Genomic DNA, 24,016 nt, shown 5'->3' with positions numbered 1-24,016 from the left:
TCTCTTTCACCAATTGATGCACACCTATATTTACAATACAGTTTGTGAGAATGTGATATGGGGGTTTGAGACATGCTTATTTCGACATCACAAAGAAAAACGTTTATAAACAATGGCAACACTTCCATGTGGCACTGAGCCTCGATGTTGAAAAACCTCATCAGTGTCTGACTTTCGGCTATCGAGATGCACTTCCGCCTCTTCACTCTTGGACTGTCGTCTACAATCGGTTGTTTTCGGCTTACTACTCAAACGAGCCCATTCATATCCTGTCGCCTGTTGAGAGCCAAAATGACGTCAATTGCACCGCTATGTTGTCCGCGCGCAATCTCTTGCTGCATTCATGTGCTAGTTGAAACTAAGAAACTCGGACATTCGACTTACTAACTGGTTGTAGTTTATACACGTGCCGCGTTCAACGAATCAGGAGGTATGCCATTTCCGAGTTTTGTAGTTCCTACTAGTACATGAACGCGGCATGAAGTGCTGAGGTCGCGTTCCCCTGCTCAGACGTTGCATGCGTTAACCAATGGTTGCGTGCAACGTGATCGACTGCCAGATTGCTATAACATATAATTTGGTTAGCTGATACTTCAAATACGTATCCAGACATTGTAAGATCTGGCAGGCGTCAATAACGCATTAGCAGAGGAACGCGCCCAATAGTAAAAGCAGGGTGAGTGAGTGGTTTGGTAGCCGCTGCAGTAGGAGGAAGGAACGCGGTTCTACCCCTAGTTAGTCTCTTTCAGTTTCGCCATAAAAATATATCAGTGTGCCCATTCAAATAGCAATCTGTGATTTTAGTACTAGACTAGGGTATTATTTGAGATAAAAATATTTCGAATAGTTACCCCCGGATAGAGACAGCAGCCGCCATTTTAATCGAGTATAACACATTTTCGGTGACAGCGCTAGCACAACAATGGCTCTGAAAAGAATTCACAAGGTAAGGAAGTCAACGACAAGGCCCAATGTTTCGCAGTTATAATAAAAAAGCGATATGTTCAAAGATGTTTTCTATTAGATGTGTCATCTGAATGATGTCGGGATTAAATGTTGTGTGTTTAAAAGCTTGTTACCCACAGTACGGCAAATGGGCTCACGGCCGTGAAGCAATGCGCCTCCGTCGGTGTTCGATCCACATTTTTGGGCCCTCCACCTTTTGATAACGTTACTAGTTTGCCTTCTAACGTTAGCTCGTTAGGTTAGTAATGTATCTTTATCCAGAGAAGATCAATGTACTTTACATATCTATAATCGCATCATTCAAACTAACTGGTTTACATTATAGTCGTTTGATTGGTAGTTAGCTGGCTAACAACATTCTTTAGGTAACTAGTTACGTAGCTAGCTATGGCTAATTCAGTCGGCGGCTAACGTTAGTTGTCTGCTAGCTATCCAGACAGCTTTCTAGCTAATGGTAGTTATGCTAGCCATTTAAATATATTTTAATGTTTTATGTCACACAAATCCAGTAATCACTTGGCTAACTAGATAAAACATGACGAATGCAGCTAGCTAGCCCCTCACTTCATATCCCAGCCTTCCACTCCACTAACTTAACAGATTTAAATGGGGCCCCGAGAAACGGTAGTGTGCTAACGTTAACTGTCTAGTTAACAAGATGAGTTATAGTTTTATTCTCACATTAGTTAGCTACATAATGCAGCTAGCTAACCAGTTAGTTGGATGTTTACTAGATGGGTAGATCACCCAATGGGCCTTTTTTTATTACATGTAATTGTCAGTCATCACGCATACTTTTAATCAAGATACAATGCGTGACAGTTAGCCAGCTAACATTGGGGCATTGTTAACAAGCTAAAGTTATCAATTCATTACTTTTGGTAGTCATGTTGACAAAATATGTCCAGCTAACGTTAGTAGGTACCAGGCAATCCCAGTAATAGCTGCCATGATGTTGACTAAATATCCTGGATATCTCAGGGGTCACTTGGGGAAATGTTTTTTTTTTTTTGTTATGTAACGTTTAATTAGTTCATTTTCGATTACCAAAAGCTCAGTAGAATGAAATTGTGAGATCAGGCAGTTAAATCTAAGAACATTTTACTGTTTTTAGGTGTTCTGTTGTGAACTCTGGTGTCACATTACTAGTGAGGGCATGATGTATAGAGGGCAGTCTTGGTGGGTGGGTGGGTGTATGTGTGGTTTATTGATGAACAGTCCATTTGAGCTGTTCAATAGAACTTGATTGATATGGACTTCTGGCTGCCTCTTAACATTGTGAATAATCAAGTTGTTGTATACCAAATATGAGGAGTATATCCCCTTTTCCCTCAGAACAACCTCAATTTGTTGGGGCATGTACTCTACAAGGTATCAAAAAGTGTTCCACAGGGATGCTGGCCCATGTTGACTCCAATGCTTCCCACAGTTGTGTCAAATTGGCTGGATGTCCTTTGGGTGGTGGAACATTCTTGATACACACGGAAAACTATTCAGTGTGGGAAAAAATCCAGCAGCGTTGCAGTTCTTAACACACTCAAACCGGTGTGCCTGGCACCTACTGCCTACTCAAGGCTAAAAAATCCTTCTTTAACCTGTCACCTGCCCTTCATCTACACTGATTGTGGTGGATTTAACAGATTACATCAAGGCATCATAGCTTTCACTTGGATGTACCTGGCCAGTCTGTTATGGAAAGAGCAGGTGTTCTTAATGTTTTGTTTATTCAGTGTATGTATTGGTCTATAGGCGCATACGTTCAAATAGTATTGTCATTGCTAACCACTTACTCCTGTCTGTCAGGAGTTGAATGACTTGGCACGGGACCCACCAGCCCAGTGTTCAGCAGGACCAGTAGGAGATGACAGTAAGTAGCTCCTCATCAGGCAACACAACAATACTATGACATTTCAGGCTTTCAAAGGTCTTGTAACAAGCAAACAAACAAGTAGGCTAGATGCAGATAGTTTTTCTCAATGGTGGTGAGTCTGGTGCACCCTGGTTTATTCGGAATCTCTCAGTGAACCAGAATCACAGAAAATCTGGATTGCATATTTTAAAAAAAAAACATTTTTTTCATAAAAACATTTTTTGTTGTTGTTGTCACATACACTGGATAGGTGCAGTGAAATGTGGTGTTTTACAGGGTCAGTCATACTAGTACGGCACCCCTGGAGCAAATTAGGTTTCACTTTGTGTTGGGTCAGGTACCAGGAAGTTTGTGCAATCTAATCATTATTTTATGGCTCCAGTAGGGTTGGTGAGATGTCCGTCATAGCCAGCAGCAGCATGAAACTCTGTTACTGCCTTGCCATATCGGACCTGACAGTGACCCCCATAAACAGTATATTATCAATTAATTGATCAGATTGCACATGTTTCCCTGTATCTGACAAATGACCAAAAACCAAGCCATTTTAACAGGAAGGGAATTAATTTGTATGGAATGACTGGTTTTCATCAAGCTGTCAGCTCCAGAAGAAGCTTCTCACTGTAATCTGGTTCAGGTTATTAATCAACCTACCAGGGTGTTTACATACACTACAGGAACAAGATCGTCTACATGCATTGATCACATTTTTACTAATACTGTATTATTTAGTCGATTGTTTGATCGATAGACAGTTGGTTGACCAAGATTTCTTTAGTCGAGCAGTAGCACAAAAAAAATGTTGATGGTTTAGAAGACACCTGTGTGATTCGCGCCTATCTGAGTGGACTAATCCATTGTGGAGGCCGTGGGGATGGCACAGTCCATCACTCTGATGTGCTACTGAAATTCTATATGGTTGTATTACGTAAGAACAGTGGCGCAACACTAATAAAAATATAATTTTATAACATGCGCTTTCTACCGCGTTGGATAGCGGTCGCTGTCCACGGTTCTGAAACTCATCAGTGCACTTTTAAACTGCCGCTTGTTCCTAGACCATGTTGCTGCACAATAGCAGAGTTATCCAGCATATTGGTGTTGAGAACAATGCGGTGGTGGCAGCAGCAGAGTTAGGAGACGAGAAAACAGCCCTTGCCTTAATTGTTTAAGAAAGGTGACGAGAGGGGGAACCCCAACTTAATTAGGTCTATAATTAATATACTTAACCCCCTAAATTGTTTTTATAAAATGAAAATCAATAGCCTAACTGTTAAAAGTGCCTGGCTTTATAAAGACAGATTCTGCTTGTGTTGCCTGTTTGAGTGTTTGTTTAATAGCCTACTGATTCCGTGAGCATCAAGCCCCACACAACCACATGTTGGATAAACAATTTCACAAATTCGGCTGTTTTTCATATTTGCTATGCTGTAATAAAGGCGTTCCACTTTTTCATTAGAACAGCCTCTCTGGTATTACTTCTAATTTATTTAGTGTTTACACTGTTCCAAATTGTCCCAAGAAATTATAATAACCCTCTTTCTCTTGATCTCATTACTTATTATTATAATGAGGATCATAATAACAATGTCATTATCATTAGTAGGATTAGTATAGCAGCCTTGTATAACCACCATCGAACTGTGGGCCTAAGAGCGCATCCTGTTTAGTCTTAATAGTAACTTAGTAACTTATTTAGGCCTATATTTCAATACTTATAGTGCATTCGGAAAGTATTCAGACCCCTTGACTTTTTCCACATTTTTTTTACATTACAGGAGAATAAGGAATCTAAAAAAGATGTTTTCCATCAATTTAATTCATCTTCACACCCAAAAAATGACACAGCAAAAACAAGATTTCACTGTCATTTTCGGAGTTGATTGTGTGTAGATTGATGATATGGGGGGGACATTTCAGAGTAAGGCTGTAACGATGGCACTGTATCTATCAGTCATTCATTCCTTCATGTCATCACACCGCATACGAGTCATTCATCAATCAAGCATTTTAGTTTTAAAATAAAATGACAAAGCGAACCTTGGATAATTAGCATAAACAGTAAATAAGCTGCTCCATTTCGGAAATTGCATTCACGAATGAAAACGACTATTTTTAGTCTTTGCTGAAATAATGGCTTTACAAAAAAGCATTACCACAGACTCTCTGTTACGCTTATAATTTTAGTGTTTACATTGTTCCAAACGGTCAAAGATTATATTGTAATCTAACACCACCTGTTTTGCACACATAATATACACACAGCGCCTGCTCCTTACCTTTTGATCTCCGGTATTTTTCACAACTAGTCAAATTTATTCCACACTTCTGACTTCCCCTTTTACCTCCTGAGCAACCAGTAAACATCCCCCCCATTCGAGTTTATTTGTCACGTCCTCTGCATCCATTTGACTGTTGTGTGTTCGGAATTTGTGATTATGATAGGACCTCTATACCAGGCGGTGTCAGAGGAAGACCCTAAAATTTGTCAGACTCCAGCCACCCTAGTCATAGACTGTTCTCTCTGCTACTGCAGGGCAAGTGGTACCGGAGCACCAAGTCTCGGTCCAAAAGGCTTCGTAACAGCTTCTACCCCCAAGCCATAAGACTCCTGAACAGCTAATCAAATGGCTAACCAGAATATTGTAATTGTTCCCCCCACCCCCTCTTTTATGCTGCTGCTACTCTGTTTATTATCAATGCATAGTCACTTTAACTCTACTTACATATTACCTCGACTAACCGGTGCCCCCGCACATTGACTCTGTACTGGTACCCCCTGTATATAGCCTCACTACTGTTATTTTACTGCTGCTCTATAATTGTTTTTTTACCTATCTATTTTTTACTTTTTTTCCTTAACTGCATTGTTGGTTAAGGGCTTGTAAGTAAGCATTTCGCTGTAAAGTCTACACCTGTTATATTAGACACGTGACAAATTAAAAAATAAATCTGCATTGCTTGCTGTTTGGGGTTTTAGGCTGGGTTTCTGTATTGCACTTTGTGACATCAGCTGATGTAAAAGGGGGTTTCTAAATGAATTTGATTGATTTGATATAGGGCAGGCCCTATTGGTCACGTGCATGCAATGCATACATGTGTCACATAAAGAGAGCAAGGGTTGAGGGAATAGGGAATGGTTTTTCTCTAAACAAATGAGGGATTTCGTTAACAGACCTTTCCAGTCAGAAATGGCTGTAATTATGTTACAGCTTCAGCAATACGGACAGTGCGATAAACACTGATGATCTGTGGTGGTAGCTGCAGCAGGGAGGAGAACGAAACAATGGTTGTCACTCGCTGTCTTTTTTATCTTTTTTAAACAGCGTATCAAGTCTGAGCCCGTCACAATCAAATCAATTGCGGTCGGACTCCTTTTTAGTCATTTGTGTCTTAATTATTTCATCAAATAGTGCGCTTATAGCATCAGACAAGCTTGGTGCATATAGTTGATTTGATAAAATACATAGGATATGTCTGTATGGAAAAATACACATTAAAAAAATTCTACCAATTGATTAGTCGAAAGAAGAAAGATTTTAGGGGATAGCCCTAATCCATACCCATTGGATGTAGTAATCACATCTGACTGGCTGATTTACTGCAAATTAAGAAATTGTTATTAAACTGCATTATAAAGCCAAGTTAAATTATTTAAAGAATGATGGACAACTTTGGAATACTTTAAATGAAATGGGCAGAAAGACACTTTCATCGAATCAGATGGCTTATTCATCACAACCATTTATGTTCCCAGTTATTGTAATGATTACTTCATTTGTAAAGTGGCAAACTTTGTTTTTTAGAATGAACAGCATTGTAAGTTAGAATTTTGTGAAGTTGGTGTGGGAGCGGTGGAGGAATTGTTATTGATCAATAATGGCATTGACAACTTAGATGGAAAGCTACTGAGGATTGTAGCTGACTCTCTGGCCACTCCTATCTGTCATATCTGAGTCTAGAGGAAAGTCTTTGTCCTCAGGCCTGGAGGGAAGCCAAAGTCATTCCGCTACCCAAGAGTGGTATAGTGGCCTTTACTGGTTCTAGACAGCAGACCTATCAGCTCTTAGTAAACGAAAGAAAAATATGTCTGACTAAATACAATGCTTTTTCTCTGACTTTATAGTCTGCTCTATAGACAGGGGCACTCAACATGTACTGCACTGATACAAATAAGTCATTAGTTGAAAGAAATTGATAATAAGAAGATTGTGGGAGCTGTACTGTTAGATTTCAGTGGAGGCTTTGATATCAAATCGAAGTTTATTTGTCACGTGCGCCAAATACAACAGGAAGACCTTACAGTGAAATGCTTACTTACAAGCTCTAACCAATAGTGCAAAAAAGGTATTAGGTGAACAATAGGTAAGTAAAGAAATAAAACAACAGTAAAAATACAGGCTTTATACAGTAGCGAGGCTATAAAAGTAGCGAGGCTACATACAGACACCGGTTAGTCAGGCTGATTGAGGTAGTATGTAGAGGTGTGTAACAGTTTAGCTTCCGTCCCTCTCCTTGCCCAAACCAGGTACCCTCTGCACACATCAACAACAGCCACCCTGGAAGCATCATTACCCATCACTCCAGAAAAGCCGCAGCCCTTGCAGAGCAAGGGGAACAACTACTTCAAGGTCTCAGAGCTAGTGTCGTCACCGATTGAAACGCTATTAGCAAGCACCCCGCTAACTATCTAGCCATTTCACATCAGTTACATATGGTTAAAGTGACTATGCATATATGATGAACAGAGAGTAGCAGTAGCGTAAAAGAGGGGTTGGCGGGTGGTGGGTGGCGGGACACAATGCAGATAGCCCGGTTAGCCACTGTGCGGGACCACTGGTTGGTCGGCCCAATTGAGGTAGTATGTACATGAATGTATAGTTAAAGTGACTATGCATATATGATAAACAGAGTAGCAGCGTAAAAAGAGGGGTTGGGGGGGCACACAATGCAAATAGTCCGGGTAGCCATTTGATTACCTGTTCAGGAGTGATTACCTGTTCAGGAGTCTTATGGCTTGGGGGTAAAAACTGTTGAAAAGCCTTTTTGACCATAACCTGCTGTTGAGAACTTGTTTTAACAACCTGTGCCATATCATTCAGCGCTATTCATCTAATAGAACTGAGGGTTTTCTTTAATAGAAGCTTCTCTAATGTCAAACATGTAGGTTTTTGTGTACTGCAGGGCAGCTCTCTAGGCCCTCCACTCTTATTTTTTTATATTAAACAAAGCCTATGACCATGTATGCTGATTCAACCATATGTGTCAGCAACCACAGCTAATAAAGTCACTGAAACCCTTAACATGCAGTTGCAGTCTGTTTTGGAATGGGTCTTCTACATCTCTAAAACTAAGAGCATTGTATTTGGTACAAATCTAGACCTCAGCTGAATCTGGTAATGAATGGTGTGGCTGTTGAACAAGTTGAGACTAAATTACTTGGTGTTACCTTAGATTGTGTGTGCGTTATATATATATGACATGCCACCAGGTCTCTTCACAGTCCCCAAATCCAGAACAAATTCCAGAAAACCTACAGTATTATATAGAGCCACTATTGCATGGAGCTCCCTTCTCATTACTCAAATGAACAGCAAACCTGGTTTAAAAAATAAAGCTGAAGCAGCACAACGCCTCTCCCCTATTTGACCTAGATATTTTGTGTGTATGTATTATGTAGGCTGTGTGTCGTTTCAACATTTTATGTAGTTCTGTTATTGTCTATCAATGTTCTGTGTTTCATGTTTTGTGTAGAACCCAGGAAGAGTAGCTGCAGCTTTCGGCAACAGCTACTGGGATCCTAATAAAATACCACATGAACACAACCACTAGCTATAACCCTCTGTAGCAAGCCGTGCAAAAGCACAATATAACATACTTTTGCTGTTCTGAGACCTCTTGTAGTCAAATAGGCTAATGTATGAGATCACGCAGTGTTTACTCAAATTCCATTTATTGATCATAATAAGATATGAAGTTCAAAGCCATTAACAAACTGAGTGTCAAAGGCCATCTGATATCGTTCTGCTAAATGATATTGATATTAGTCTTATCAGGGAATAGAGTGATGAAATGCATTGGCTTATCGTACCAGTGTTGTCTCTAGAAAACTAAGTGATTCCACTGTTTGTCTGCCTGCTTGAGAATCACTAGCTGTTAACCACTCTCTGGCAACCATCTGATCTGGTATACTAGCCCTGCCCTGCGCCCTCCATGTTGTACAAGCTAGACTAGTTGTTGTTTTGAAAGGAAAATGTGACAAATGTTGAGCTTTTGTCACCCTTGTCCAAAACTTGTTTTGGGCTTCTAAAATCCCAGATAGGCAAGAGTAGCAACCTGGGTCTTTCAAATAAAATGGTTGTATAATGGTCCTAAACTCTTTTATTCCTTATATATTTTCTCACATGTCCCCATCTTTACTTCAGGATGGTATTGGTGCATTTGTCTAAAATGTTCTGAAGTTCTAGTTCATTTTAGTTGAGCGCTTCACATACATTATCTTTAGATGGCATTCGGCCACTCCCCTGTGTTTTTAGGACGGATTACGGCAGTAATATAACAATTGCTTTAATACAAATATCCATTTGCTTAACTACTGCACTGACATCATGAATGATGTCAATCAGAAAAACAATCTACTGCTGGAATGGTATTATAAGTGATGTAGAATGAATATCCAGCCCCACCCTGGGCTTTGCCTCATCCTGACTTCACAGCATTCAACACTCGCTACACTGCCTACGTCTGACGGTTTCACTGCTCTCTCTTTCAGTGTTTCACTGGCAAGCCACGATAATGGGACCTGTAAGTACTGTGACGACAATCAGTCATGATCATAAATATGAGCTTTTATTACTTTCTATAGTACAGTGTTTCTCGCCATGATGACATTTTCCTAATGACCTGTGAAGCTCTAAGATTGACTTGATACTAATGGTGCTGAATCTTCTATTCTAACAGAATGACAGTCCTTATCAGGGTGGGGTGTTCTTCCTGACTATTCACTTTCCCACAGACTACCCCTTTAAACCGCCAAAGGTGAGCAAGAAATACGTGTGTACACACACACGCACACTGAATTTACAGACGACATCCACTTATCGTAGTCAATCATACACACATGCATTTGTTTGAACGTGTTGTTTATGTGATGGCTGTAACTGCGTCGTTTCGTGATGCTCCTTTTCTGTACCCTTCATCCATTTTTGTTATTTCTTCTTCCTCCTCTGAACTCAACCACGTCCGTTCTGTTTGTTTCTCTGTGTGCAGGTTGCGTTTACCACGAGAATCTACCACCCAAATATCAACAGCAACGGCAGCATCTGTCTGGACATCCTGCGATCACAGTGGTCTCCCGCCCTCACCATCTCCAAAGGTACACCGTACAATGCACCGTACAATAGAGTATATGGAAGATGTGAATAAAACCGCTTTGTTTTTATTTCACTTTAACGTCGTAAAATATGCATTTTTTGGGGGGGGGAGGTTGATTCCTGTGTCTGGTGCGGTATGAGTGACTGACTGAACCTTCTCCTCTTTTTCTGTCTGTTTTGTAACTCATTTAAGTTCAGCTCTCCTTCAGTCCTAAACCAATAACAGAACCTTGACCTCTTCCTTTTAGTTCTCCTGTCAATCTGCTCTCTGCTGTGCGACCCAAACCCAGACGACCCCTTAGTACCTGAGATCGCCCGCATCTACAAGACGGACAGGGAAAAGTGAGTATATAGCTTCAGAGGATTGTGTTCTTTAGGATGACATAAAACCTCTTGAGTCCATGTGGTTAACATAGGATGATCTTGTTAGATCCTTTAGGTAATCCTCTGGTTATTGGTCTGTATGCTAAAACTGTTGAACAGATAGTAATCTGGACACCTACTGTATTCAAGAAGCAGAAATTCACTACTTTTCTCTGCTTTCAGGTACAACAGAATAGCTCGGGAATGGACACAAAAGTATGCAATGTAGTGTTGGCGTAGAATCATGACCAACCACCTCTACAGCTAATGTTAGCAGAGCTTTAAAAGTAAAGAGAAAAAAATGAAAAAGAGATCTTGTTGGTTTCCATTGGAGTGCTTTCTTTGAGCCACATCCCCCCTTAACCAGAGCACCTGTAATCTCCCTCTTTCCTGCCCACCCTTCACGACCAGTCCACCCACCTCGGCCTCTCCACCCAACTTAACCTGGCAGCCATGGTGTACATATTCTCAAACTGCAGTCCCCCCCCCCCCCCCCCCCCTTGCCCCTTGTGCTCCTTTCATACCCACCCCACGCTCCCCTCCTTATTCCTGGTCATATTCCTGATGCAGGCTGGGCTGTTCTTCTCCCCTGCTGACGTTCCCATAGGGCCTTGCCTTGGGCCCTACCTGCACCCTCACCCCAAATGTTCTTCACTCTTAAAGCATTCCTTATCTGTATGACTAGGGGACTATTCCTTTCTTTTTTGGGGGGGGGGGGGGGGGAGTCTGAAATTGAGGGATTTTTTTTTTTTTTTTACTCTACCTTGTTTTCTTTCCTGATCTCCCAGCTATATAGGCATGATTTCAGGAAAGCTTTTCACATGTTGAGCCGGGGACACTCGTGTGTTTTGTATAAAATCTAGTAAGGAATTCTTTTAATCATAGCAGGCTATAAAATGGAAAAGTGTTATGGCCTTTTCGTCTGTTTCTCTTGAATTATATGAAAGGACTTGAATTTATCCACTCTCCCCTACTATTGCCATAAGCCAAGATTGTTCCCTTGCACGCGTGTGTGTGTGCGCACACACACACACCCAAACTCAGTTTCTCCAAGACCACCACCTTCGTTACATTCACAAACTGGAGGTTTTGGACCAGGTATTTAAATAAAGTTTTCTTAGTTTAACCTGTTTTATTTCCCTATAACTCATAGGTTGCATTTTTGTTATTGTTGAAATTCGAGGCTAACATCTTCAGGCTTGGGCTCTGGGTGCGAGGACAAAATGCTCCTCACACAAACAAACTCTGTATATTAAATTACCTGAGAGGCTCTTTGAGCTTTGTGTGTTGATTAAACTGTGTAATAAAAACTATGACTCAAGCGTCCACTGAGTTTCAAGCATCACTTGCTAGAGAGATGGATGGAAGACCGCTACTGGTTTTGCTTCATGTCTTTCAATAGTTTTTTCCCTGCTAAATTAAAAGGGGAAAAATGCATATTAAGGGCTACCATGTCTAATGTGGCCCTAATATGTAAATATTTTTTTTATGTAAATACATTTTGCTCTGAGGAATTGCTCTGAAATGCTGTAACTTTACCACTTGCCTTACAAGTATCTGCCTGTCAATACATTTTATCACATCTTACATAAATAATATGTTGAAAATGTGACATAACTGTTTAATTTGTTTAACCAATATTTCATGATGTTTATGTAGTAGCTTATGGGTTTTTTTCTCCCAAAACATCTAAATAAGTTGTCTGACTGTTGACAACCTACAGCAGAGTTCATCAACTATATTCAGCCGCGGGAAGCACCGCCTGAAAAATCTGAATTTAAAAAATCACAAGTAGTCCACTGGGCCTTTACTAGTATTAGCGGGCGATATAAACTTAGAAAAAAAAGAATCATCCTCTCACTGTCAAATGTTTATTTTCAGAAAACTTCACGTAAATATTTGTATGAACATAAGATTCAACAACTTTGACATAAACTGAACAAGTTCCACAGACATGTAACTAACAGACATTGAATGTGTTCCTGAACAAAGGGGGTTAAAAAAAAAGGTTAGTCAGTGTCTGGTGTGGCCACTAGCTGCATTAAGTACTGCAGTGCATCTCCTCATGGACTGCACCAGATTTGCAAGTTCTTGCTGTGAGATGTTACCCCACTCTTCCACCAAGGCACCTGCAAGTTCCCGGACATTTCTGGGGGGGATGGCTGTAACCCTCACCCTCCGATCCAACAGGTCCCAGACGTGCTCAATGGGATTGAGATCGGGGCTCTTCGCTGGCCATGGCAGAACACTGACATTTCTGACTTGCAGGAAATCACGCACAGAACGAGCAGTATGGCTGGTGGCATTGTCATGCTGGAGGGTCATGTCAGGATGAGCCTGCAGGAAGGGTACCACATGAGGGAGGAGGATGTCTTCCCTGTAACGCACAGCGTTGAGATTGCCTGCAATGACGACAAGCTCAGTCCGATGATGCTGTGACACACCGCCCCCAGACCATGACGGACCCTGCACCTCCAAATTGATCCCGCTCCAGAGTACAGGCCTCGGTGTAACGCTCATTCCTTCGACGATAAACGCAAATCCGACCATCACCCCTGGTGAGACAAAACTGCGACTCGGCAGTGAAGAGCACTTTTTGCTAGTCCTGTCTGGTCCAGCGATGGTGGGTTTGTGTCCATAGGTGACGTTGTTGCCGGTGATGTCTGGTGAGGACCTGCCTTACAACAGGCCTACAAGCCCTCAGTCCAACCTCTCTCAGCCTATTGTGGACAGTCTGATCTCTGATGGAGGGATTATGCGTTCTTGGTGTAGTTGTGATGTTCGGATGTACCGATCCTGTGCAGGTGTTGTTACACGTGGTCTGCCACTGCGAGGACGATCAGTTCTCTGTCCTGTCTCCCTGTTGCACTGTCTTAGGCGTCTCACAGTACGGACATTGCAATTTATTGCCCTGGCCACATCTGCAGTCCTCATGCCTACTTGCAGCATGCCTAAGGCACGTTCACGCAGATGAGCCGGGACCCTTGGCATCTTTCTTTTTGTGTTTTTCAGAGTCAGTAGAAAGGCGTCTTTAGTGTCCTAAGTTTTCATAACTGTGACCTTATTTGCCTACCATCTGTAAGCTGTTAGTGTCTTAACGACCATTCCACAGGTGCATGTTCATTAATTGTGTATGGTTCATTGAAACAAAACATCCACATCAAATTAAATATTTTTCTTGATCAAATAACATGGGAAATAACTTTTTGTGCAGTATTAATTTACCATAATTTCAAACCACAACGTCAATGTACATTAATGTATTGTCCATAGGCTGGTCATACCTTTGTACCTGTTGACTTTCCATCACCATGAAGAATAACAATGCACAATACAGTAATTGAGTTCATTGCGACATCAAATGGATTGTGATGTGGCTCAGTTGGTAGAGTATGGTGTTTGCAATGCTAGGGTTGTGGTTTCAATTCTCACGGGGGACCAGTGGCAGTTCTAGATCATTTCAACTGGGGGGGCCAAGCTGGGGCCAGTTGTACTGTTAGAGGGGCCAGTTACATTAGACGTTATTGTTGTCATATCAGTTTTTTCACTGCATTCATTCATTAGCAGGCAAAAGACCATGTTCATAATCATTAGTGTTCCTCATTGCCACGGGCAAAAATTAGTTATGTAAAAATTATTTCATACTTCACATTTAGGGGGGCCACAAGGGGGTCCAAAATTGTTGTCACAGGGGCACTGGCACCCCCTGCGGGGGACCAGTACAAAAAAGTATGCTCTGGATAAGAGCATACACCGGTACAAAAATGTAAAAGGAATGAATAGACCATTTCAGTTTTCACATTGAAATAAATTGCATTTGCAAAGTATTTCAAGAAACTGGAAAGCATATCAAGCAAGTATTTTTATATTCCACAAATATTATCAAAATTACTGTTTTGTACAGATAATTGTTAGGCTCCAGTCACAAACGCTGGTAAACACTAAAATATATTTAGTAAATAAAAACAATCACAAAAGTAGGCCTTTACTAATGCTGCATTAGGGGACCGATATATATAGCGCGAGCAACAACCAAAAATTCTGCATACAGATATATTTGACAAACAATTTTGGATTCAATTACATATCTCTTATGCACGGGAATACTGTCGAACAGATTTCCAAAATTAAAATCACATGTAGCTTATTTGCTCGTGTTTAACCGTTTTTTGTGTCCAACAATGAACATTATTAAATATGTTTATTTGCTCAGAAAAGTTGAGGCCAAAATACATGGGCCGCGGGCGGTCAGTAGGCGAACCCTGACCTACAGTTTGCTTGTAACCATTTTGATAATGGGATTGATTGGCCGGTCCTATTGGTCATCACACCAATGACGTCGTTCAGTCTGGGCTGGTACAGTCGGTCAGAAAGGACAGGGTTCAGATTTATTCTTATTGACCTTGGTGCGCAAGACCCAAACATAACACCGACCTACCGACAGGATGGCAACCCAAGGTTTACCGTTACCTCCAATTCCATCGTTGCCAATGTCAACCCCAGTAGTAATCGACAGTCATGGATTCCAGATATCTAAAGGTAAAGCAATTGCTTTTATAGTTCTCTAAGTCAACGGCTGCCTAAGTGAACTTTATGAATACACCCTGTGAATAGTCTGTCTATTAATAATGAACAGTTGATCTACTCAAAACACTCGCCATATTTAGGCACAGCTCCAGTCCCTGTAAGCACAAGTTATGTAGCCTAAATATAAGGACATTTACCTTGTTTGAACTACAATCATTAGCCCACTGCACCCATTGATACTTGAAAGCAACCATTTGAGAGAAGCCACAGTGAAGGACAGTGGACATTTACCAATCAATGTAACCAGGTTAGGACAACCTTACCACCAGTCGGCCCAGTGCACCTCGCTAGTCTGTGTCAGGTGGTTTGTGTTTGGCCATTACTTCGGCAGCTAAGCCGCTGTAGCTTGTACTCAACAGTTCTTGCTCTCCAAATCCTTGACAAACTCGATTGTTTTCATAGGCCTACTTATGTAAATAAATGTGTCTCTATGCTATCTGCCATTTTGTTGACCATAGCACAGTTGTCGATTCCAACCAGTAAATCGCCTTTCTCTGTTTACGTGCGTGCGCAGAGCTCCAGAACGCATGTTGGCCCAGCAGTGCCGCGATATCAGATTTCATAGCGGGTTATGTGGGGCTAAGGGCCAGGCAATGAATTGGGGCAGTTGTGGCAGTCGGTCGTGCTAGAGAAGTATTGTTACGTTTAAAACCAATGTCTAAGATGTCCATTCTAATCGCCATGACAATGTAGACCTACCATAGTAGGCTAATCTTTTCACATCTTAAAATAAGAAGAGGCGTTTAGTCTAGCCACATTAATTGTGTTGTAATACACTAATAGCCTACGTGCGCATATATTCATGGATTAAAAACAGCACAGAGAATAGGCCTTTTACCGCGGACCTGTCCTATAGGTCTAGTATGCTTCCATAATAGCGTTTCAAAAAACGGAACTTGAGTAATAGTGTTGTTTATAGACCTTTATTACAAGGTTAAAGAGGAAAACCTGGTCTTCTGTAAGGTGAAAATCCTTTCTGCATACTTTAAAACTTTAATTAAACGCAGTCTCAAATAGCTGCCTGTCCCTTTTAATAGCCGGGCAAGGCAACACATTCATTTCTGCAAACAGTGGCGCAAATGCACACATTGATTTCAGCAAATAAACACGTTTCAAATAAATGTGGGGTCTAAATAAATTATTTACGAGGTTATAATGAATTACCATGAATTGTTTAAGAGGTTTAATGTTTGAATTGTTACATTAAATAATTGTTAAAAAAATTATGGCAATCATCCGTTTTTATCGCCAGTAAGGCCTGTAAGGAACTGCTAGGCATTGGCTGCTAACCAAGGGACTAGGGTTCCTGTCTAGAAGCACGGTTTCCACTGCTCGATTTTTTGATCCCCATCACTCACAGCATAAGATATAAACATTTTACACTGAACAAAAATATAAACGGAAGATGTAAAGTGTTCTTCTGAAATAAAAATCCCCCCAAAATGTCATATGCACAAAAAGCTTATTTCTCTCAAATGTTGTGCTCAAATGTGTTTACATCCCTGTTAGTGAGAATTTTCCCTTTGCCAAGATAATCCATCCCCCTGTCAGGTGTGGCATATTAAGAAGCTGATTAAACAGCATGATCATTACACAGGTGCACCTTGTGCAGGGACAATTAAAGGCCACTCTAAAATGTGGATACAACACAATGGCACAGATGTCTCAAGTTTTAAGGGAGCGTGCAATTGGCATGCTGACTGCAGGAATGTCCACCAGAGCTGTTGCCAGAGAATTGAATGTTAATTTCTCTACCATAACCCGCCTCCAACGTTATTTTAGAGAATTTGCCAGTACATCCAACAGGGCTCACAACTACAGACCACGTGTATGGCGTCGTGTGGGTAAGCGGTTTGCTGATGTCAACGTTGTGAACAGAGTGGCCCAAAATGGTGGTGGGTTTATGGTATGGGCAGGCATAAGCTACGGACAACAAATACAATGGCATTTTATTTACAGCAATTTGAATGCACAGAGATACCCAGACGAGATCCTGAGGCCCATTGTTGTGCCCCTCATCTGCCATGTTGGCCCACCTCATGTTTCAGCATGATAATTACCTTGAAAACAACAGGCGAAAATCTTCGACACAGTCTAAAGTTCTTATTTTACCTCAGTGCTGGTAACAGCTGAGAACTGCTAGCTAACACGCAGGCACAAAAACAGTCAACAACTTTGGGAGTACAGACCCCCAGAAATTGACTGATCGCCCTCTAGTGGCGAAAGTCAGAACTGACGAAAACGCACAGTCAAAGAGGAGAATAATTATTCTGTCAGTTACCACGTTTCCATCAACAGTTTTTATGAGTAAAGCCATACCATATTAAAAAAATGACCGCTCTGATGGAAACAGGAAATTTTGGTACAATTATGTAAATGCCGACAGATCATTTGTTCATTCGACATGGTGGGTTCTATTTGTGTCTTTAAAATGAATTATGCAAGCAATGATGATGGAAACACCTTTATATCGAAGTAAACTTGAAGTTAGGCGATGACATGGTGTGTGGTCCTCCCACTACGACTCGGGAAACCATGCAGTTTAAATTACACTCCAGATGAAATAAGTTATGATGAACTTCACAGGGTGGTGAAAGTGCATGGTATGAGCTTGATGATGCTCCTTTCCAATACATTTCCAGGGTCTTATTCTGGTGACATGATGATCAATGCTTGACTGCCGTTTTGACAAATAAAAACATTCTCACTCTTATCTATAATCTCATCATGTAGTCTAGACTACTTGCACTGTATCTGCAAGCTGTTGGCTAGAGTGCATGTGCCATGACCAGAGTAGGGACATTTGCTATTTAACGCTATCCATAGAGTTGAAAATGCGATGGATACATTCGATTTTTATTCAGTACATGAAAACTTAATAGAACCTTTCTCTAATAAGTGCCTGTTGTGTTCAGTAATTTCAGCAAATAAAAGCCTGGGCTATTAATTGAAGTTTCACAGTAAATATGCATTTTCTGACTTTTGGTCTGTACATTGTAAAACATTTCCTGTAAAATGTACAGTAATTTACTGGCAGCAATTGTCCAGTACAGCTACTGTAATCCATTTCACACTAGTACATTTTTTGGTACCAACATTTTTACTGTAATCTAATTTACAAGTAAAAGGTTTCTTTAACCGTTACTGAAAATGTTGTAGTTAATAATGTTCACGGTAACTTGATGCCAGAGCAATGAAACACTGTAAAAGTTCATTTTAAACTGCAAGGAAATGTTATATATATCTTTTTTAATTACAAGGGATTATAGCAAGCAGGTTGGCTGTAGGTATTTGCATATAACAGCATATTCATGAAAACTAGGTGTTTTACATCACTTGCACTTCTAGAGGCCTAACCAAAGGCTTCCAAACTGGCTATGATTACGGGGCAACACAGATCAAATGGACATGGGTAAATATTAAAACATTAAAAGGTTAAAGACATGACACCACTCTGATTTGATCCCTATATACATTTAATTGTTAGGGAACTACTACCACATATCACTTAAATTGGTACAGCACTCTCACTAATGGGTGCAATAAATATAGCCACTTAAGGCACTTAAGGCACACATTAATATATATATATATATATATATATATAATATGTACAAATTAGTGGACTCGGCTATTTCAGCCACACCCATTGCTGACAGGTGTATAAAATCGAGCACACAGCCATGCAATCTCCATAGACAAACATTGGCAGTAGAATGGCCTTACGGAAGAGCTCAGTGACTTTCAATGTGGCACCATCACAGGATGCCACCTTTCCAAAAAGTCAGTTCATCAAATTTCTGCCCTGCTAGAGCTGCCCCGGTGAACTGTAAGTGCTGTTATTATGAAGTGGAAACATCTAGGAGCAACAACGGCTCAGCTGCGAAGTGGTAGGCTATACAAGCTCACAGAACGGGACTGCCGAGTACTGAAGTGCGTAGTCTTTCCTTGGTTACAACACTCAATACCGAGTTCCAAACTGCCTCTGGAAGTAACGTCAACACAATAATTGTTTGTCAGGAGCTTCAAGAAATGGGTTTCCATGGCCGAGCAGCCACACACAAACCTAAGTTCACCATGCGCAATGCCAAGCGTCGGCTGGAGTGGTGTTAAGCTCGCCGCCTGGACCAGTGGAAACGCGTTCTCTGGAGTGATGAATTACACTTTCCCATCTGGCAGTCCGACGGACGAATCCGTGTTTGGCAGGTGCCAGGAGAACACTACCTGCCTGAATGCATAGTGCTAAATATAACATTCTGTGGGAATAACGGTCTGAGGCTGTTTTTCATCGTTCGGGCTAAGCCCCTTAGTTCCAGTGAAGGGAAATCTTAACGCTACAGCATACAATGACATTCTAGATGATTCTGTGCTTCCAACTTTGTGGCAACAGTTTGGGGAAGGCCCTTTCCCATTTCAGCATGACAATGCCACCGTGCACAAAGCGAGGTCCATACATAAATGGTTTATTGAGATCGGTGTGGAAGAACTTGACTGGCCTGCACAGAGCCCTGACCTCAACCCTGACCTCACCTTTGGGATGAATGGGAACACTGACTATGAGCCAGGCCTAATCGCCCCAACATCAGTGCCTGACCTCACTAAAGCTCTTGTGTCAGAATGGAAGAAAATTAAATGGCTATCCAGACTATATGCATTGCCCCCCCCCCCCCCCCCCCCCCCCCCCCTTCTTTGCTGCTGCTACTCTCTGTTATTATCTACGCATAGTCACTTTATTAACTCTACCTACATGTACATATTACCTCAATTACCTCGACACCAGTGCCCCCACACATTGACTCTGTACCGGTACCCCCTGTATATAGCCCCGCTATTATTATTTACTGCTGCTCTTTAATTATTTGTTATACTTATCTCTTACTTTTTTGGGGGTGTTTTCTTAAAACGGCATTGTTGGTTAAGGGCTTGTAAGTAAGCATTTCACTGTAAGGTCTACACCTGTTGTATTCGGCACATGTGACAAATATGATTTGATTTGATTTGAAATCCCCGCAGCAATGTTCCAACATCTAATAGAAAGCCTTCCCAGAAGAGTGGAGGCTGTTATAGCAGCAAAGTGGGGACCAACTCCATATTAATGTCCATGATTTTGGAATGAGATGTTCGACGAGCAGGTGTCGCCATACAATACCCGTAAAAAGTTTGGACACACCTACTCATTCAAGGATTTTAATTTTTTTACTATTTTCTACATTGTAGAATAATAGTGAAGACATCAAAACTATGAAATAACACATATGCACACCAAAGAACTTGAAACTCTCGACCTGCTCCACTTTAGTCCCGTCAATGTTAATGGTGGCCTGTTCGGCCCTCCTTTTCCTATAGTTTACGATCAGCTCCTTTGTCTTGCTCACATTGAGAGAGAGGTTGTTGTCCTGGCACCACACTGCCAGGTTTCTGACCTCCTCCCTATAGGCCGTCTCATCGTGGTCGGTGATCAGGCCGACCACCGTTGTCGTCAGCAAACTTAATGATGGTGTTGGAGTCATGCTTGGCCACACAGTCGTGGGTGAACAGGGAGTACAGGATGGGACTAAGCACGCACCCCTGAAGGGCCGCAGTGTTGAGGATCAGTGTGGCAAATGTGTTGCTGCCTACCCTTACCACCTGGGGGGCGGCCCGTCAGGAAGTCCAGGATTCAGTTTCAGTGGGAGGTGTTTAGTCCCAGGGTCCTTAGCTTAGTGATGAACTTTGTGGGGAATATGGTTTTGAACGCTGAACTGTAGTCAATGAACAGCATTCTCACATAGGTGTTCCTTTTGTCCAGGTTGGAAAGGGCAGTAGGGAGTGCAATAGAGATTGCATCATCTGTGGATCTGTTGGGGCGGTATGCGATTTGGAGTGGATCTAGGGTTTCTGGCATGATGGTGTTGATGTGAGCCATGACCAGCCTTTCAAAGCACTTCATGGCTACCGATGTGAGTGCTACGGGGCGGTAATCATTTACCGCCCCGTAGCGGTAATCACCTTCGCCATCTTGGGTACAGGGACTATGGTGGTCTGTTTGAAACATGTAGGTATTACAGACTCGGACAGGGAGAGGTTGAAAATGTCAGTGAAGACACTTGCCAGTTGGTCCGTGCATGCTTTGAGTACACGTCCTGGTAATCCATCTGACCCCGCGGCTCTTGCTCACATCGGCTACGGAGGGCGTGATCACACAGTCGTCCGGAACAGCTGGTGCTCTCATGCATGCTTCAGTGTTTCTTGCCTCAAAGCGAGCATAAAAGGCATTTCGCTTGTCTGGTTGGCTCGCGTCACTGGGCAGCTCGCGGCTGGTTTTCCCTTTGTAGTCCATAATAGTTTCCAATCCCTGCCACGTCCGACGAGCATCAGAGCCAGTGTTGTATGATTCAATCTAGTCCTGTATTGATGTTTTGCCTGTTTGATGGTTCGTCTGAGTGCATAGCGGGATTTCTTATAAGCTTCCAGATTAGTGTCCCACTCCTTGAAAGCGGAAGCTCTAGCCATTAGCTCGGTGCGGATGCCTCCTGTAATCCATGGCTTCTTGTTGGGAAATGTACGTACAGTTACTGTGGGGACGACATCGTTGATGCACTTATTGATGAAGCCGGTGATTGAGGTGGTATACTCCTCAATGCCATTGGATGAATCCCGGAACATATTCCAGTCTGTGCTAGCAAAACAGTCCTGTAGCGTAGCATCCGCATCATCTGACCACTTCTGTATTGAGCGAGTCACTGGTACTTCCTGCTTTCGTTTTTGCTTGTAAGCAGGAATCAGGAGGATAGAATTATGGTCAGATTTGCTAAATGGCCATTATGTTACTGTAGATTTTTAGAACAAGGTTTGTAGAATTCCTAAAATACAGTATATTACTGTACTATGTGGGGGTACTGCAGTCTCACTCACAGGTGCAACAAATATAGGCTCTTACAAGGCATGCCTTAAAATACGTTTCAGAGCCAGAGACTCTTTCCCCGCCCACAAACATTTTCCCACAATGCACCATAATTAATACTGTAAAACACATTTATGGTATTTCACTGTGCATTCTACTGTGTGTTACTGTTGAAATTACAGAAAGGTCTTACAGTGTGCTGTAAAACAATATGTGGTATTTTACTGTGCATTCTATGGTAAACTACTACATTCTGTTAAACAGTTTCATACTGTTGATTAATACAGTAAATTACTGATAAAATTACAAAAACTGCTAACAGTATACATGTGCATTCTTTCTGTTTATGTATGCCTGTATGTGTTCTTGAATTTCAGACCAGCTGACTGTCCTAGTGCCAGTGGCTGTGGCGGCTACTCTAGGTGGCTTCCTGGTGAGCCGGTACTTCACTGGGCGTAAGAAAAGCCAGGTCAACACCTGTGTGTGTAAGGACAGTGCCAAGGTGGTGCACAGCTTCGACATAGAAGACATTGGCAGCAAGGCCGTCTACTGCCGCTGCTGGAGGTCCAAGAAGGTGGGCACTTCTTCCTTTATTTGCCTTGAGACTTGGCTGTAGACTCCTATGGTCCCTGGTGCCATAGTTGGATGCCATAGCAGTCTATAGTCATGTCTCAGGGCAAATGATTCACTATCATGATCAACTATAATTTGCTACTTTGGCCGTTTTGCGATGTGTAGTTTGTTATGGGATTTTTAAGGAGATGGCAGGTGAGATTATACCTTATGTTATTTACTTCTTTGTGTAAATTTCCCCTTTGGGTATCGAAGTTTTTTCAATTTCCCCACAGTTCCCCTACTGTGATGGTTCCCATACCAAGCACAACGAGATCACTGGGGACAACGTGGGTCCCCTCATCATCAAGAAGAAAGATGCTTAGCCAACCTCCCTTTCCCCTTCTCGCCCCTCCTATCAAATCATCATTCAACACCATTCAGTCACATGCCACATACACCAGAGTCAAACCATCACTTGCCATATCCATCCAGAGGTCGTACAGATGAGCTGAATCATGGCAGGGTCCAACCACGTAGAGCAGCACTCCTGCTCAGACCGCCTTCATACAACCCACAGTCAAAACCCCAAAGGAATGTTACATGATATGATTTGTGGCTTAGAAGCTCGTGTAATTAATGTTATTGAGCCATTGGTCTTTATGGTCTTAACTACGAGATGAATAATACATGACTGAGAGTGGGGAAGGTGCTAGCCTTTATTTCTACATTCTCTGACACAAGAGGGCACTTTCATTTCCCCTCTAAGACTATTGTCTATTCCCGTGTTCAAAGTACAACCTTAAGGAATATATATTGTTAATGTCCAAAAGAGATGCATGTTCTAGTGAATATGACTGACTTGATGGTGATGTATTTTGACCCGTATATTGTGAATAAAAGTTTTCTTAAAGTGGTCAGACTTGTGTGTCTACTGTCATTCATTTCCTGAGACGTATAAGACCGACATGATGTGGTGCTGATTTTATGTCTCACTGCAAAGCCGTTTATGTGCGCCAATGTATGCCATTTTACCCACCGACACAAGGCAATATTTTCTCTAGCCGCTGGGAGCTGCTCTCGCTCAACTAGCAGGCGTGAGGATTACGATTTGGCAGCCCCCTCTCTATATTACTGCTGCCTAGGCTGGCGGCCACACACACACACTCAGCCTCACACCACAGCTGGCTGTGTGCCAAACATGCAGGACTCTCGACAAGAGGTGGAGTGGACTACCCTGTTTAGTACCCTGAGAAGTACGAGGTTGAGGTTGAGGCTGATGCAGTGCACCTCTAAACGGGGCACAACACCCTCGCCCTTCTCTCTTGATGGCACATCCACTGTTCCAGTCTGGCTTCGACCAGCATCACATGACATAGGAAGGAACACACACATACAATAACTCACATGTCAGTCTGATGA

The 24,016-nt window shown here is 42.0% G+C and overlaps 2 protein-coding genes across 3 annotated transcripts; both read left to right on the top strand.

Annotated features, from left to right (window-relative positions):
• The first annotated feature begins 531 nt into the window (after nucleotides 1–531).
• ube2d2 (ubiquitin-conjugating enzyme E2D 2 (UBC4/5 homolog, yeast)) lies at nucleotides 532–11,898 on the top strand. 2 transcript variants are annotated; one of them, XM_014198988.3, is made up of 7 exons: nucleotides 532–946; nucleotides 2,770–2,833; nucleotides 9,609–9,640; nucleotides 9,797–9,874; nucleotides 10,106–10,211; nucleotides 10,458–10,551; nucleotides 10,756–11,898. In XM_014198988.3, the coding sequence occupies exons 1-7, from the start codon at nucleotides 923–925 to the stop codon at nucleotides 10,799–10,801; spliced, it is 444 nt and encodes a 147-aa protein (XP_014054463.1). In that variant the 5' UTR covers nucleotides 532–922; the 3' UTR covers nucleotides 10,802–11,898. The 2 variants fall into 2 exon arrangements, with proteins under 2 accessions (XP_014054463.1, XP_014054464.1); XM_014198989.3 differs by lacking the exon at nucleotides 2,770–2,833 and having other exon boundaries at nucleotides 687–946; nucleotides 10,756–10,972.
• A 3,000-nt stretch (nucleotides 11,899–14,898) lies between these two features.
• Nucleotides 14,899–23,516, top strand: zgc:110843 (CDGSH iron-sulfur domain-containing protein). The gene is made up of 3 exons (XM_014198987.3): nucleotides 14,899–15,111; nucleotides 22,420–22,616; nucleotides 22,891–23,516. The coding sequence occupies exons 1-3, from the start codon at nucleotides 15,018–15,020 to the stop codon at nucleotides 22,978–22,980; spliced, it is 381 nt and encodes a 126-aa protein (XP_014054462.1). The 5' UTR covers nucleotides 14,899–15,017; the 3' UTR covers nucleotides 22,981–23,516.
• The last annotated feature ends 500 nt before the right edge of the window (nucleotides 23,517–24,016 follow it).

The sequence above is a fragment of the Salmo salar genome, chromosome 05 (assembly GCF_965601325.2).
Source record: "Salmo salar chromosome 05, fSalSal1, whole genome shotgun sequence".
NCBI lineage: Eukaryota > Metazoa > Chordata > Actinopteri > Salmoniformes > Salmonidae > Salmo > Salmo salar.
Note: the sequence above shows the minus strand (reverse complement) of the source record. Positions and strands in the feature narration are given on the sequence as shown.

What these genes read in the sequence shown, in the direction of transcription:
- zgc:110843 (XM_014198987.3), top strand. Translation starts at nt 15,018, where the DNA reads ATGGCAACCCAAGGTTTACCGTTACCTCCAATTCCATCGTTGCCAATG. An exon ending in TGGATTCCAGATATCTAAAG is followed by an intron (nt 15,112 to 22,419) that starts GTAAAGCAATTG and finishes CTTGAATTTCAG; the next exon opens with ACCAGCTGACTGTCCTAGTG. An exon ending in GCTGCTGGAGGTCCAAGAAG is followed by an intron (nt 22,617 to 22,890) that starts GTGGGCACTTCT and finishes ATTTCCCCACAG; the next exon opens with TTCCCCTACTGTGATGGTTC.
- ube2d2 (XM_014198988.3), top strand. Translation starts at nt 923, where the DNA reads ATGGCTCTGAAAAGAATTCACAAG. An exon ending in ACCCCTTTAAACCGCCAAAG is followed by an intron (nt 9,875 to 10,105) that starts GTGAGCAAGAAA and finishes CTCTGTGTGCAG; the next exon opens with GTTGCGTTTACCACGAGAAT. An exon ending in TACAAGACGGACAGGGAAAA is followed by an intron (nt 10,552 to 10,755) that starts GTGAGTATATAG and finishes CTCTGCTTTCAG; the next exon opens with GTACAACAGAATAGCTCGGG.